Here is a 15,774-nt window from a genome sequence, read left to right as displayed (position 1 = left end):
CAACCCAAACTATTGCAAGAGCTTCCAACACATGTTCCTCCTTCCATCCTTGCCCTTCATGGTTTATCACTCGTGCAGCAGCAAGGGGAGGACTGTTCTCAACACAGCTCTCCAGGCTGGCAACTACCGATTGGTCAAAACTGGCATGCCAGATGGAACCCACCTGCCAGCGCCCCTCCTTCCTCCAGGTGGGAAGGCTCAGAAAGGCCGGGGACGTGCTGAGGTCATACAACCAGCGAGGGGGGTAAGCTGGAATGGAAATGCATCTGGGAAAGGAGTATTGCCCACCAAGCACCTGTCATACTCGGTGACGGCCCCCACCCCCAGGGAGAGGCCGCTCACCCGCGGACGGCGTGCAGCAGGCGCAGAGAGGGGTATGCAGTTCGCACGTTGACGCGGTGCTTCAGGATGAGCTCGTTGACCCACTCAACGCGCTCCTTGCCGCCCCTGGCCATGAAGGCGGGAATCCACAGGATGCTGCCGTTGAGACTGTGCAGTCGCTGCAGCAACTTCTCCCGCCAAGTGGCGTTGACCAAGTCCTCAAAGGCCCGTTGGATGACGGAGGGGTTCATGGTCACCAGGTCTGTCTTGAGCCCCACATCCCGGGCATATTCCTGTACGGGGGCCAGGTTGCACCTGCCAGGGAGAAAAGCATCATGGTCCTTTGGGGCAAGATGAGACGCTGTTGCTTGTATTTCATTTTGTCCACCCTTTGCCTCCCCTCACCTCTTCCTCATCCCCAAAGACCCAGGGCATCTTCCAGCACCCACCCGCCCCTCCTGTCACCCGTGCTCCTTCTTCCCTGCCACACGTATTTGCTAGGCTCTTACCACACACATACAACTTTGCTGGTCCCTGGGGCTGTACAGTGCCTGCCTTCTGGAGTTGAGGATGTAGCAGAGGAAGGAGGCAAGTAAGCCACCCTCAGCTCACAAGATGACCATGCTATTGCAGGTGTGACCTGGACACGTTAGGTAACAGTGAGGGCTCTGAAGGCACACTCCTACTTCTTACCTGTGTGATTCTGGGCGACCTGCTCAACCTCTCTGTGCTTCCTAAGAGCTTTCCCTACAGCTAAGGAATATGCCCAATGGTTTCTTTAGCTATGATAGAGATTGCAACAGCACCCCATGCCAGGGATTAAAGGAGTCATTGCATATCGAGTACTTAGGACCCTGTTGGACCACACCAAGATCTCAGTAAATGCAAACTATTGGCCTATTAATATTCCCATATTAGTATGGGAAGGAGGAATGTTTGGTCGTGTTCCCAGAGGTGGTGACCACTGAGAGAAATCTAGAAGGATGGGTGAGCATTAGTCCATTTGTGGGTGAGGCAGTTAGAAGAGTGTTTTTCCAGCTTGCCCGAGCAGAGGAATCACTTCAGGCAGTAGTTAAAAATACAGATTCACTGTGTCTCTCACCTGGGCATCCAGGTTCAGCAGGTGAGCCTAGGAATTGATACTTAGTTTTACAAGCTCTTCAGGTGATTCTTATAACCAGGCAGTTTGGGAAACATCAGGCTCTGGCATTGTAGGCACAAGAAATGTATGTAAGGGCATAGAGGTGTGGAGCAGTGTGGGTATTAAGGGAAGGCAAGCGATATGCCTTCTGGGGCATATTGTGTGGAAGAGATGAATCTAGAGAGGTCAGCAGGGCCTATATGTCAGGGATGTGGCTCCAAGGGCAATAGGGAGTCACTGAAGATTCCCGAGCAGGGCAGTAACAGATTTGCATTTTAGGCAATAGCTAGACAACAATAAGATGAAGTTGTACAGGTATTTAGAGTGGATGGAATTGTATCTAGGAGGACAAACTAAAAGGCCATTGCAATCTCTTGCTGAACAAGCCTGGGACTCTGGGTGGGTGGCCTCTGATATCTCACCAGAGGCCTGCTTTGCGGGGAACTCTCCCACCTTCACAGGTCCAGCCTGCATGTGCACACTGGGGCTTCTTGCCTGTGATGCAAGCTGATCAGACTAGGGTGGCCAAGGGCACTGCTGGGGAGGCCTTGCTGCCGTCTGCCTGGAAGATTTGTTGGTGGAGGAGCCCTTTGACCAGTGGAGTTAAGTCTGAGAAATTAGAGTGAGTATTTATAGAACAGAGGCTGGAGACATGAAGACCAGGGTCACAGGTCATTGCCAAATGATGAGATCCAGAGAGACACCACTTACCCTCCTTTCAAGCCAGGACTTTCTTCCTTCAACGATTGGGGAGAAAAAGTAGGATCATCAGAAAGAAAACTAACATCCTGGGGCTCCGGGTGTGTGCCAGCCCCTGGTCCTTTAACACAGGTCTGCTCATCTTATTCTGGCTCAGTATTAATCACCCTCACTTTATGGATGTGGAAACCAAGGCCCAGAATGTGCCAAGTAACTTGCCCAGAGTCCCAGAGCTAGTAAGGGAATCTCCAGGATTCAGTCTCTGGTGTGTCGGGCTCAAAATCCTGTTTGCTGCTCAGACTAGACCCCCTAAAATGCCCGCTCTGACCATTCCCACCCTGGCCTTGCTATCGCTGACTGTGGTTACACATTGCAAGGGGGCAGAACTGACTTGAGACACCTTCAGGGGCCCCTGCTGCAGACCTTAGAGGAACAGAGCATCTCATCATGTCCACCAGTTAGAGACAGTTACCCCTATTGTCCTATAGACCAGCTGAACCAGGCTTCTAAGGGCTTCCTGAAGGCCTGGGGCCTCTTCCAGGCCAACCACCAGGCCCCGAGAGCAGGGGCCTCAGTGCAGTTCAGGTGTACTGAGTCTATCGTGGGCCAGTGAGGGCTGTGGGAGAGGCAAAGGAGGAACTGATGTGGAGCCTGACCCCAGGAGGCTTTTGGGTGGCTAGGGGAGAGAAACCACGGAAGTCCTTACCCAGCTACAATACTGGTCACTCGGGATATCGTCCAAGTAAGGTGCGATAGACTCTGGGGAGCCCTGGGGCTTCAACCTCCCTGGGGCAGGCTCCCAACCTCATTCAACATGGGACCCGGCTAATGGAAGGTATTCCAGGCAGGGGAAGGCTGCAAAGGCCAGGATTTTCCCATGACCATGTCTCAGGGCCACTTCTTGAGTGAGGATGATGGAGACATTAGAGTAAGTCTGCTCAGCTCTATCTTATCCCACAGCAGGCCCGGCCTCCCAAAGCAAATTCTGGGTGGGCTGTGGGTGGGCTGGACAAGAGTCCATCCATTCCAGAAACAGGCATGTCCACAGGCACAGGGTGAGGCCCACAGCCTGAGCCTGGCCCGAGTGTGCCACGGACCTCTGGTTCTCTCAGCCTCAGTTTCCTCTCTGCAAAAGCCAGCGCAAGATAGAACATTCCTGACAGGGTTGTTGCAAGAATAAAATAAGTTAATAAACATGAAGTGCATAGATTTGCACCTGGTGTATGCTAAGTAACTAATGAGCATGATGATAATGATGGGGATTTATCTGTGAAAGGGCGTTTGTTCGTAAGACTCTCCCTACTGAAAGTGTGTGTGTGTGTGTGTGTGTCCATGCGCACACATGTGAATGTGAGCAAACAGTGAAGTTTTGATCCCTAAACATCTGGGAATATACTCTGTACATATATGACCCTGAGTTAGGTAGTCTCTTCAACCTGCCATTGCAGGCTCATGGGGACCCTGTGGGGACCAGCCCTCCTGTCTGGCCCCATTTCCCAGCCACACCCGAGACAACGTAGGCTCACTCAGGCACCAGCTTCCATGATCCATGAGTCTAGCTTCTTGCTTCCATGGCTTTCCTCACACTACGTCCTCATGCTCACCATTTTCATGTGCTAAAGTCAGCCACCTTCTTCCAGAAGCCTGCCCTCAGGTCCCCCAGGAGGCTGAGTATTTTGCAACCTCATTGCATTTTGCATGGGGGTGTCTTCCCATGGTTCAGTGTTGAGTTTTCTGAGAGGGGGCAAGGTCTTGTTGTCTCCCATGCAGAAGAGGGGCCCAAATGACACAGAGCAAGGCAAAGTGATTGAAGACTTCAATTGATGGAGACTAAGAACATCCCATCAGAACCCTCCGGGCACCTGTTCTCTCAGCGAAGCTGCTCCGAGCCTGAGCCCCGAGCCCCTCATCTATGCCAGGCACAGGCTTGGGCTGGCGTTCAGCGATGGACACAAGCAGTCCGCTTTAGGGGAGCTCATGGTCAGTGTGAGGCAGGTGGGGTGGAGACACAGAGTCCACGGAGAGCTCTCATTTGCAGAGGCAAATGGTACAGGAGAGATGGTGTGGAATTGTGGGGTGACCTCCCTGCACCCCGAGGGAAAGGCAGCGGGGAGATGAACACTTGTGCTTTGTTGTGGGAGACATGGCCCAGGCACACTCACACATGCCAACTCAGGCAGTGGCCACAGCATCACACCCCGTTTACTCTTTATGGGGCCTTTGGCCTGTGGGATCCCCCCGGGGGAGGACACGGATGATCCTCCAGATGGGAAGAGCCCAGAGGAATGGCCCCGCTGGGGCGGAGGAGCCAGTGCTGCCACTCGGCACCAGCAGGGGTCTGTACCCGGAACAGCTTTGTGATCTTGTCCTAAAAGACCACTCAAGTCCACCCCCCAAACACACAGGTGTGTGAGAGCCACGTGCAGAGTGTAAAGCTCGAAGGACAACCGTGCGTTGTTCTGAGGCGCTCTCTCCTTGGTGCTTCAGGTCCCTCTTTTCTAAGCACGTGTGGACAGGTGTGGACAGGACCCCCGGGAGAGGCAAAGCATGGCTTTCCAAGTACAGCCCGCACAGCAGCAGGGAGGGCATTAGATATGCATGGTCTTAGGCCCCACCCCAGACTGGATGACTCTGCCCTTGGATAAGCTCAGGGGGCTCCTGTGAAGGTCAAAGTTTGCCGGGTCTGGCCCAGAGCACAGCCGGTATTCCTAACGGAAGGACCTCAAAGACAACCAGTCCAACCCGCTCCATTTACAGAGGGTGAAACAGAGGTCCAGAAAGGGCAGTGACACACTCCCGAGTCGTGTGACAAAAATGAGCCACAGAGCCAAGATGGGACTCTGACGCCACACTGCTCATCTTGCTGTGTCAGTGCCCACAAGGGAAAGTTCTGGCTGGAATCAGCTGTTGCCTTTGGAAATTGCTAGGGCAGGGCTAGTTCAGAGAGGGAAACCTCGTCATCAAAACTAGTGACAAAGGCATGGCTTATATGTGTGACACCAAATCAGAAAGGCCTCCCTCCATGCTGCCTGGCACCCCTGCTTTTACCCTCCGCCTGCACCTTTAACACCTCTGTCCCCTTCCCTCCCCCCGACCCTCCTTTGGCTTCTGTCAGACATTTGCTCCGCTTTCTGCCCGCCTTCTTCTCCCCCTCTGTCCCTGAGTCTTTAGACCGGAAGGACTGAGCCACTGGCTATGCCAGGCACAGACAAAGCCTGGGACACTAACACAAGTTCGGCTGCTAGGTTGCGGTGGCTCTTCCATGAGAGTGGACACAGGAGTAAACACACCTTCTAAAATCCCATGTCCCGAGGCCCAGGGAATTCTGTGATAAAGGCCATTTCCCAAAGCCTCAGGACAAGGCTCTCTTTGCATCAGGACAGCCCCGATGGAAACGTGAGATGCCGTATGCACTTCTGCCAGGGCTGGGGCACTGTTTGGGGACGAAACTCGAGGCTCTGTGTGCCCTACTTCTGACCAGAGGACAGCAAGGCCTTGTTTCCAAGTCTGTCTGGGTTGGGGGTCAGGTATCAGGGCCATTGGCAACTGTGTCCAAATGTGTCCGTGGAGCCTGAACAATGAGAGCTGATATTTCAGCAGAATGATGGTCAAGTTCAAGCCCAAGTTTCTCTGTCGCCCCTTCACTTTCCAGATTTTGACTGCAGGATAATAGTTACGAGCGGAGCACCACCTTCACGAATACTTAAAAGAGGTTTGCAAACTTGAACCAACTAACTGGTCAGCCCGGGCTTTATCTAAGGCTCAGCAAACTTTTTCTGTAAGGACCTGATATAAAGGCTTCTGGTATATGCTCTCTCTGTTGCAACTCTTCAACCCTGCCCAACTAATCTAACTTTACTTTGCAGAGAGAAAGCAGCCATTGAGGATATGAAAATGAATGGGCATGACTGTGTTCCAGTAAAACTTTATTGACAAAAGCAGTCTGTGGGCCATAGTCTGCCTACCTCTGTGTCAGATTAGAGATTCTCAACCTTGGCTGTTCACCAAAAGCATTCTAGGCCACATGCCCCTGACCCCTCAGGTTGATTTAATCGGACTGGGGTGCAGTCTGGACACCAGGACTTTTAAAGGCACCTGAAGAAATTCTAATGCACAAGGTTGAGAATGGGGACAAACCCAAACAGTGTCTCTGGTTGCAGAGACACTGGGACAAGTGGCCAGGCTCAACTTCAACCTGCCTGTCGCTCTGGGCCCAGAGCCCCTGCAGCCGTTACCTTATGACAAAGCTGTGTGTGTCAATCTCCTGCCCGCAGCCGCTGTTCAGCAAGACCCCCGAGTTGCCCACGATGGCACAAGTCTGGAAGTGCTTGTTCTTCAGTGGAGACGTTCTGGGGAGCAGATCGTAGAGGTTCTGGGACACGTTCATTGTGCTGTCACGGTCGAAGATGTAATGAATAATATCTCCGGGCTTCAGGGTCCCCTTGAGGACAGAAATGTCCTTTTCAGCGTCCAAGAACTTCAAGATCTGCTTCCTACAAACACCAAATACACATGAAGAAAAGGTCTTCCTGTTGTCCTGTTGCCAGTTGCCCTCTGCCCTGCAACCCGGCTTTCCCAGTCCTGTGTCACCCTGTGGCCTGCTGCAGCCAGCCCCCGGGTGAAGCTGAGTTCGGAGGCCCTCTGAGAATGGGTTCCAGGTGGGGAGTATCAGAAATGACCCAGAGGCAACAACGGGTGTGGCCAGTCTGGTTGCTGTGGTTACGCCCTCTTCCTGTGAGAGGTGATAACTGCCCAGAGAAATGACTCCATTAGGACACACTGTGAGCTCATCACAGAAGGCCCTGGAAGGAAGGGTGACCTACTGCTCTGGTTTGCCCAGGACCTGCGTTTATCACTGAAAATCCCACGTGGCAGGGAACCCGTGTCTCGGATAAACCCAGACAGCGGTCAGCATACATCACACTCTCCTCTCAGTAGGATTCGGGGCCATCATCTGACGGGAGGTCCTGAACCAGGATGGCACCTGTCCCTCCCTCCTCAGTGGTCTGTTTTCTTCTCTGCGCAAAGGGTTTCCTATGGGGTGAATGGGAATGGATACTGTGAGGTGCGTCAACTGCTCTCCCTTTGAGAGACTGAGCATGCCGCCTGGTGTCCCTGAGCCGGTCCATTCCATGCAGTGTGCTGCCTGAACCCACTGCTGTCTAGTTTGGAGTTTGTAAATATTGATACCTGTCTGGTCCCTCTGAGCAAGTTCCTTTGTGCTGTTTCAGAACAAAGGTGAGCAAATGACAGCTCTCTAGGCTCTAGGATGAAAGTTCTAGAATCATCTGGTAAAGTACACAGTTGGAACGGGGGATGGTCAGAAAAAGGATAGATGTCCTCTTAGAATCACCTGGGGAGATTTACTCCAACCACTCAGGCCAAGGTAGGGGATCCTAGTCGGGGGCGGGGGGGGGGGGGCGGCTGCAGTGACATGAAGAACTGTCTAAATCTCCCAAAAGATCTTTAGAAATGATTCAAGTCGGGGTACCTGCGTGGCTCTGTCGGTTAATTGTCTGGCTTCAGCTCAGGTCATGATCTCGTGGTTTGTGAGTTTGAGCCCCACGTTGGGCTGACAGCTCAGAGCCTAGAGCCTGCTTCAGATTCTTTGTCTCCCTCTCTCTGCCCCTCCCCTGCTTGTGCTCTCTCTCTCTCTTTCAAAAATAAATAAACATTAAAAAAAAGAAATGATTCAAGTAATAGAAAGAAACTTGGTACCCACACTAGCCTAAGTGCACTTCATTTCCTACAGCAAACCCCTATCTAGAATAGATACAATGATGGCAGTCTTCTTTTCCACAGAACACTGGAGGGATAGAACCTTCCTGTACTTGGCAAAGGTGAGAATTTGCAAGATGGTTGCCCCATTGTGCAGATGGTAACACTGATGCCTGAGAGCCTGTGAGATGTGAGATATTTACAACCTGCAGTGCATCCCAGGAGGGTGCCCACTCAGTCACTCAGGGGACTATAAAGAATTCAGAAGTTCTGGGATCCCACCTGAGAAATCCCAACTCCAAGAGTGGCCCAGGTCCCAGCATGCTTCCCAAAGCTCAGCAGGTGACTCCAGCATGTGCCCAGGGTTGGGAGCCTCTGGAATAGCCAAGGAGTAACTAGAATGCTTGGCAGGGCACCACCTCTCTGCTAGTCTTTCCTGATGAATGACTGGGAACTCTTGCCATCATGCAGGGGAGACACCCTTTGCTGAATAATTTGTATCTCTTGATAGGAAACAGAAGCGTTAATTTTATTTACCACCCTGCCCTTTACCAGGGATTATACAACTTGGCAAACTGACACAGTATGGAAATTGCTACAGCCTCTGTAGGCACTTACCCCATAGTATTTAAAAGTAAGGAGAGCCCCCCAGAAAGTCCATAAATAAACACCTCTGTGAGTGAATTAATTTATAACTAATTATGAGAAATTACTATCAATTATTAAACATCATTCCAAATCACTCCCAGCATCTTTTATTAAGAATAATTTTGGTGATTAATTGAAGGAAGTTAAAGGAAATTCTTTTCCCCCTTGGTGAAGGCACATTGCTCCTGCCAGGGTGGCTGTGTGTAGGCTCCCATGGTCTGGTCTTCTCTGAAAGTGAGTGTGTGTGTGTGTGTGTGTGTGTGTGTGTGTGTGTGTGTGTGTGTGTGTGTAGTGTCCATTTCTCTACACAGTGGCCGAGAAAGGGCCAGGGAAAGGATTTCACTCATAGGTGGTGCAGTGGGTGAACAGTGCCCACCTGCTAAATATATTTCTGATCCCTAACCCTCAGAACCTGTGATGTGGCTTTATTTGCAAAGAGCATCTTTGCAGATGTAATGAAATTAAGGATCTTGAGATAGTCCTGGATTACCTGGCCCTAAATCCAGTGATAAGTGTCTGTACGAGAGGCAGCCTAGGGAAATACGCAGACACAGAGAAGAAGACCATGTGACATGGAGGCAGGGATTGGAGTGATGAGGCCACAGGGTGAGAAAGGGCTGGAACCTTCACCTGCCCCACCCCCCCAGCATCTGGAAGGGACAAAGAAGGATCTCCCCAGGGCCTGCAGAGGGAGCATTTGGAACTCTAGCCCCAGAGCTCAGAGAGAATACATTCCCATTGTTTGAAGCCCCCAAGTGGGTGGGAACTGGTTACTGCCACAGCTGTTCTCACTGACTGATCCAAGGGCGAGTGAGGAAGGCCTGCAGCTGGTCCACCCAGGGGGCCCCAGGAGGGGCACTGGTGAGGGTGGCAGATTGGGGGCAGCAGAAGTCCGTTCCTTCAGATGGCTTCTCAGCTGCCATCTGGGTCTCAGGCCTCTCCAGCCCCGACACCCTCTCATGTCCCCACACAAAACCTTGAGAGCTACGGGGTGGGGGCATTTCCATTTTGACAATGAGCCTACCTGGAAGGGTCCCCCCTCTCTGCTCTGTGTGGTGACACTTTGGGTAGCTGGGCCCCCTGTTCTCCCTCCCCATGGTGGAAGGCCTGGGAAGGTTGGCCACCATAGTTGAGGCTTTCCCCGTCTGGTCCAGGTGACTGTGCCCACCTCACCACCCATATCCCCTACCTCCTACTTAGAGCTCCAGAGGCACTGAGCGCGAATAGCGGAAGTCAGCCTGTGTGCAAGCGGGACGCAGCTTGGCATGCCTGGCAAACCCCTAATTACCGCTCAAAACACATTGCTCCTTTCTCTGCTATCCCTCTCAGCTCCCTTACAAAATGAAGTGTGCTCTCTTCTCAGCACGATCTCTGTATTTCCACCTATTGATGAGAAGCCACATCATCTGTGTACGTCACGTGGCCCCCTCCTGTCTGACATTTGTGTCTCCCTGCTCGCATGTCTGATTCACGTTAGCACCCTGGGCCCCCGGCATGATGCTGGGGTTATACTGACCACCCTCTACTGGGTCAGTCATGGCTACGTCAAAGTCATGCGGTCCAAGTGCTGGACAAGAGCTGCTCTCTGGCTAAGCAGCCTTCTCCCTTGGCAAACAGGTGTCGCGTCACTCTGGGTCATGCACAGAGAGGGGGCCACGGGTGCCAGACTGGCCCAAGCAGGAGATATATCCTGCCAGAGAAGGACTCCTGCCTTTGGATCCTCAGGGAGAAGCCGCCTGTAGTCTCTAGCCCCCAGGCTCCTGCTGCTGCTGGCCCAAGAGCCTCACTCCTTCCAGACCCAGGACCCTAGCTGGGTGCTCCTGCCCCCTCTCAGGCCCCGGTCGCTGCATACACATGCTGGCCGGCTCGGCTTGTCTCGGGTTTTTATTTCCAATTGATCGCTTACAGATGACACCTGCCTCGGTGGGAGGTAAACATTTTATTTCTATCCTGACTTCTTTAGATGATGGAGAGTGGCAATTTGCTGGCTTGTGCTGAAGAAGGCCAGGTCTGTCTCTTGTCCTATTGGTAATTACCACTACCTGATCCTTAGAGACAGCGTCTGGTTGTGCCTCCACTTGGCCGAGGCGGGCTGGATGTTGTGCTTAATGCTTTCGTTACTTCTGTCAACAACAGCTGGCGACGAGGAACCATTTATTACAACTTCAGCTCTGGATGGGGGGGAAAAAAGAGGAAGAGGGTAGACATGATGTGTTAGCATGCCGACGACAAGTCTAATAGTTTTGTTTTTGCACGGGCTTGGATGTAAACTTCGGGAGAGCAAAATTGAGGTTATTACCTGAGAAGAGAAGGAAGTCTATTTATCCTCTGGAATGCCCGAGCTCTCTCCCTTAGGTATAAGCTCCTTACGCTTTGGAGACAGGGAGGGGGTATTAAAACTATCTTTCTCCCCACCCTCCGCCCCACCGTCTCCTCCCAGGGAGATCTAGCTGTCACTGTCAGAATGGTAATACGTCTTCTCTCGAGTTACTTTTGTGAAACTCCGCAGTTGCATTAGCAGCTGGGTGTTATACGACGGTCTGCAAACTTAATAAAGAGAAAACAAAAGCTCATGCCAGGGGAATGAGATGCAGCCTGTGGCTTCCCCCACCTCCCCCTTATCTTATCACTGCCTCATTTGTACTCTCTGATGCCACCTCACACATCCGCCTTGTTCCAGAGTTATCGGTGTTGGGTCTGTCTCTCCCACTAGGCTGTGAGCAGGGGAGCTCCCTCATTCATTTCTTTATTCCCCGATGGTCTAACATAGCAGGTGCTCAATAAATAACCATTTGTTGAATTTGAGTTTGAATTTCACCCTGGCGGGAGCCTGGATGTGTGAAGGAGCTGGTTGGCCCTGCCTGCCTCGGGGCAAATCACAATTCTGGCTGCGCACGGTCTTTCCGCCTGATGCTGGAACGCCAGGCATTTCGGGCCCACTTGAATTCTGAGGGTTGCAATCTATGCTAGTAGGTTTCTAAGAAACTAGGTTACAATTACATCTCTAAAGGCAGTGTGGTAGCCACCCTGCCTCTGTCGGATATGTACAGATGCAGAATTTCCTTTGCTGTGGGTTCTCCCACTTAAGTGGATTCTCCCACTTAGAATAAGTGGGTTTGTGATGCCAAATTTTGGAGCTCTAAAAAATTCAAACCAGGGGTCCCTGGGTGGCTCAATCGGTTAGGCATCCGACTCTTGATTTTAGTTCACGTCATGATCTCACGGTTGTGGGATTGAGCCTCATGTTGGGCTCCATGCTGACAGCCCAGACTCTGCCTGGGATTCTCTCTCTTCCTCCCTATCTGCCCCTCACCTGCTCTCTCTCTCTCTCTCTGTCTCTCTCTCCTTCCCTCCCTCTCTTTCTGCCCTGCCTCACTTGCACTTGTGCTCGTGCACGCTCTCTCTCAAAATAAATAAATTAAAAAAAAAAAAAAGAATTCAAACCAAACATCTATGTCCTCGGCGTTTATCTCAGAGCACCTAAGTTAAAAAGAGCTGCAGGCCTTTTAAGGAGGTATACAGTCAATGCTCTATTTTTCTTTTTGTAGGTAGAGAAGTTGGGGGTGCAAATTTTCTCTGCACGTTCTCTCCACACACCTCCATTTCTCTATATTCCTGACTCCTCTGGATGATACAGCTGGCCCTGGATTCAAACATATGTAACTTTTGCAGAGGACTAGAAAAGGGAACCAAAGACCGGACCCTTGGAAATTTTGCTGTTTTCATGAAAGGGAGCAGAAGGCGTAGTGAAAAGATTTCACAGGCTGTGTGACTGTGGGTAAACCACTTTACCTCTCTGAGCTTCAGTTTGCCCACTTATAGAAAGAAGGTGTGGAAGAGGCAGATATCCACCTCTAAGGTTCTGGAATTCAGTGAGGACCATGGTGTCACCTGCACCTGTCACTGACTGCACTCTCATGAGGTTCCAGCAGGAGCTGCTTGTGGCTGTCAACCTTTGGTACAGCCTACTTCTGCACGGGGCACAGGCAGGAGCAATGACACTTGGGACCACAGCTTTAGCTGTCACACCCCAAGAGCCCAAACTTCACTGCAGCTTACATCAGACGGTATCTATGATAGAAACACTTGACTACTTGTGATGGGGAGTTGTCTTCTTAAGAGGCTAGCTGATGTTCTCATCAGTAACAGGTGACTAGAACCTGGTATTTGTGGCCTAAAGTGGATTCAGTCTAAGGTGAAGCTCCTCAGAAACTGGGGCACATTGGGTGACCCCAGGCTATCTCAGGCAAGAGGGATCTGCAGAGGGATCTGTCATGGCTGCTTGCCCTGGGGATTTGCTTGGAACACTCCAGAAGGAGTTTCCAGGCTTCTCTGGGACACAGTGTGGTGGAGGCAATAAAGGGAAGGAGATAAACACTGGCGTGGCTGGGGGTAATGTTCTGTTTCTGTCTCCACTTCCAAGTGAAACTTCAGAGGGGACATCATCTACCACCACCGGCCATGGTCTTCCTGGACTAAACCTGGCTCTGTGGCTATTGAGCTGGGGAACTCGGTCAAGTCACCTCGGGTCTGTCGCCTCTGCCTTCTTCTCTATAGCATCGAGGGGATGGACTAGGTGACCCCAGGAGCCACTTCAGCTCACTGGTTTACGTGCTGTATGTTGCACCAACACACCTGGATTGGTGGGTTGTTCTAATTGAGTGAGGAAACTGAGGCTCAGAGGGGAGAGATCATTTGCCCACAGCCCCAGCTAACAAGCATGGGGACTGAATCCAGGTCTGCTTGGCTCCCAAGACTTTTCTTCCCGCTTCTCACGCTATTTCAAGAAAGGTTCTTCCACCCTGAAGTTACCATGGGGCACAGGGTTCCCCCTCGGGGGGCAAGATCTTTTTTCTCCAATGGGGGACATCTTTCCACAGTAGAAGAGAGAGGAACTTAGGGTCGCATGGCCTCCTTTTTTATTTCTGCGTTTTACCAGGCACAGTATAAGCTTCATCTGTAGCTCCCAGGTGGTTAAGGGGTCATTAGATATCCAGAAGCAATGACATCAGGGAGAGAGGGTCAGTTTCCTGAATCATGTGGGGTCAGGGAGGGACACAACTGATAGGTCTAATAGGGTGAAGAGACCTAAAAAAAATTACGGAAGAGCAAATAACAGACCCTGCTCTAAATAATTTAGGTCTCTCATTCCAAGACTGACCACCAGGAAGTAAAGCAAGACCTTCATTTTCAGTAGTGGTTGTCTATGTTAAGTAACTTGGCATTCTTTTCTCCCTTCTACCGTTCCTTTAGCTGGAGCTCCTAAGACTGTAAGTCAGAGCTATGGAGCAGTTGTCATTAATGGAGAATGAGGACTCAGAGGCATGGTCCAACCATAGCCAGTGGCAGGTGTGAGTCTGTTGGCTTACAAAACATGTGCTCACGCCTCCATACCCAGCTGCCCCTGGCCAGGGATCATCACAGGAGAAAATGCTTTTTTGAGAGTTTAGATTGTGCATTCAATAATCAAGGTTAACATTACTGGGTGGGCTCCCTAAAAATGTTAAGAGATCTTTGTGAAGTTCCCGAATGTTTTATTTTCTGTCTTAATCTCTTGGACAAGCCACCTACCACAATGAAATGGAGTGAAAGTCCGGATTCTCTTCAGAGCCTCCACTGTTCAGCAAAAATGCCAAGTTTCTGAATAAGCACATTGACGGCTCAAGTGCTCCAAAGAGTGTGGGCTCTTTTCCAGAAAGCACCGCTTACCCATCTCAGTTTTCCACCTCTGAAGCCTCTAGACCTTGGGCCATTTCATGGGCTCTTCTATCGACAGCTCCTCCCCAAAAGTGATTAGGGAAATGCAAAGCCAAAGTGAAACAAAACAGATCTATTTGCTAAGGAAGAAGGGCACCATCCAGCAAAGAGGAGAAGCAGATTAATAGCTGCCTTACAGCAAAAACAAATGAACACAAAATCTAATTTACAAACCTATTAGATTTGCTATGTAAGCTGTTCACAGCTGATCTGATTGTACCTCTGCCTCCAGAATCCCTGCAAGACAAAGGAAATGCATTATTTATAAACCCAGCTCTTCTTTGTAAAGCCCTCTTCAATCACCAGGAGATCCTGCAGCCCGCCTGGAGAACTACAGAGGGAGAAGGAGATCTTACTTTGGCTTCTCCAGAATGGGTAACATCCTGGCCCAGCTACAGACCCGAGCATTTTTCAGGGAACGAGGCCTCCCAGATCCTCCCTGCCTCCCACTTGAACACTGTTTGAATCCGCACAAAGATTTCCACTTGAGACTCTCATTTGACTCTTGAGACAAACTCCTCTGAGATTAATCTCCGGTAGTTAATCCCACAGGACAGGTACACCTCAGCATGTGCTCTATCATGACTCGTCATGACTCAGCATGTGCTCTAGTATGACTCAGTATCTGTTCTAGCATGACTCATCATGACTCAGCATCTTTCTAGCATGACTCATCATGACTCAGCATCTTTCTAGCATGACTCATCATGACTCAGCATGTGCTCTAGTATGACTCAGCATGGCTTGGCATTCACGCTAGCATGATTCAGCCTCTGCCCCTAGTCTTCTCTTGCTCTCACTCAAATGTGTTAGGATGTGGTCCATCGCATTCTTTCCAAAACTGAGACACCAGAAGTTCAACAGAGGCAGCAGTGATCGACTCAGTCATTGCCTCCAACCGAATGTAATAATGATTTGCTTTTTGGTGGCAGAAAAAATACTAAGTGGTGTCACTTTGTGGGGGGAGCAGGAGCTGGGGGAATAATGGAGTCCTTTGCTGCTTCTGGCATATCAAGTTTTGGAATAAAAGCTTTCTAAGGCCCTTTCTAGCCCCATGATCCCTTCGGTTCTGGAAAATTCCATTCTCAGGGGACTCTCAGGCCATGAAGTTTCACCCCGCTTTGCGATCATAATGGGCCAGGGAACAGATGAATCCATCCATCCCCGGTACCTAGTCCACTTTGCGCTCTGTGTGTGTTTTTGAAAAGTTGTGAGATGAGTTATTTTTATTAAATTGAACAATTTTTCCCCACTGATCTATATAGGCTATGTGGTTTGAAGAGCTATTTCTTCATACTTTTCTCATTTTTTTAAAATTCCATCTAGCTTTTTGGTCAGGGTGTTGGTACAATCCAAAGAAATGATTAAATTACTAGCAAAGCTCTGTGTTTTGAGGGATCCTATGATTTAATGAGAACTCTTCAGGGGATGTTAATGCCTATCTCTATGCTGGCTTTATATCTGAATTTTTCTGTCTACTTTCTTTAGGG

The 15,774-nt window shown here is 50.6% G+C and overlaps 1 protein-coding gene across 2 annotated transcripts in view; it reads right to left on the bottom strand.

The window, feature by feature from the left end:
- The window catches only part of ST8SIA2 (ST8 alpha-N-acetyl-neuraminide alpha-2,8-sialyltransferase 2), a 32,279-nt gene extending 17,399 nt beyond the window's left edge, over positions 1 to 14,880 (bottom strand). Inside the window, exons 1-5 of one of the 2 annotated variants that reach the window (XM_042988127.1) lie at positions 14,641 to 14,880; positions 14,459 to 14,521; positions 10,570 to 10,698; positions 6,397 to 6,654; positions 343 to 636 (exon numbers count right to left, since the gene is read on the bottom strand). In XM_042988127.1, coding sequence (XP_042844061.1) covers positions 343 to 636; positions 6,397 to 6,654; positions 10,570 to 10,698; positions 14,459 to 14,521; positions 14,641 to 14,666 — 770 coding nt within the window. In that variant the 5' untranslated portion in view covers positions 14,667 to 14,880. Of the gene's footprint in view, positions 1 to 342; positions 637 to 6,396; positions 6,655 to 8,161; positions 8,233 to 10,569; positions 10,699 to 14,458; positions 14,522 to 14,640 lie in introns of those variants that run through there. The other variant, XM_042988128.1, reaches the window with a different exon arrangement.
- Between the last annotated feature and the right edge of the window lie 894 nt (positions 14,881 to 15,774).

This window comes from Panthera tigris, chromosome B3 (assembly GCF_018350195.1).
Source record: "Panthera tigris isolate Pti1 chromosome B3, P.tigris_Pti1_mat1.1, whole genome shotgun sequence".
Classification (NCBI taxonomy): Eukaryota; Metazoa; Chordata; class Mammalia; order Carnivora; family Felidae; genus Panthera; species Panthera tigris.
The sequence above is the reverse complement of the archived record's forward strand: the minus strand, read 5'-3'. Positions and strand labels throughout refer to the sequence as shown.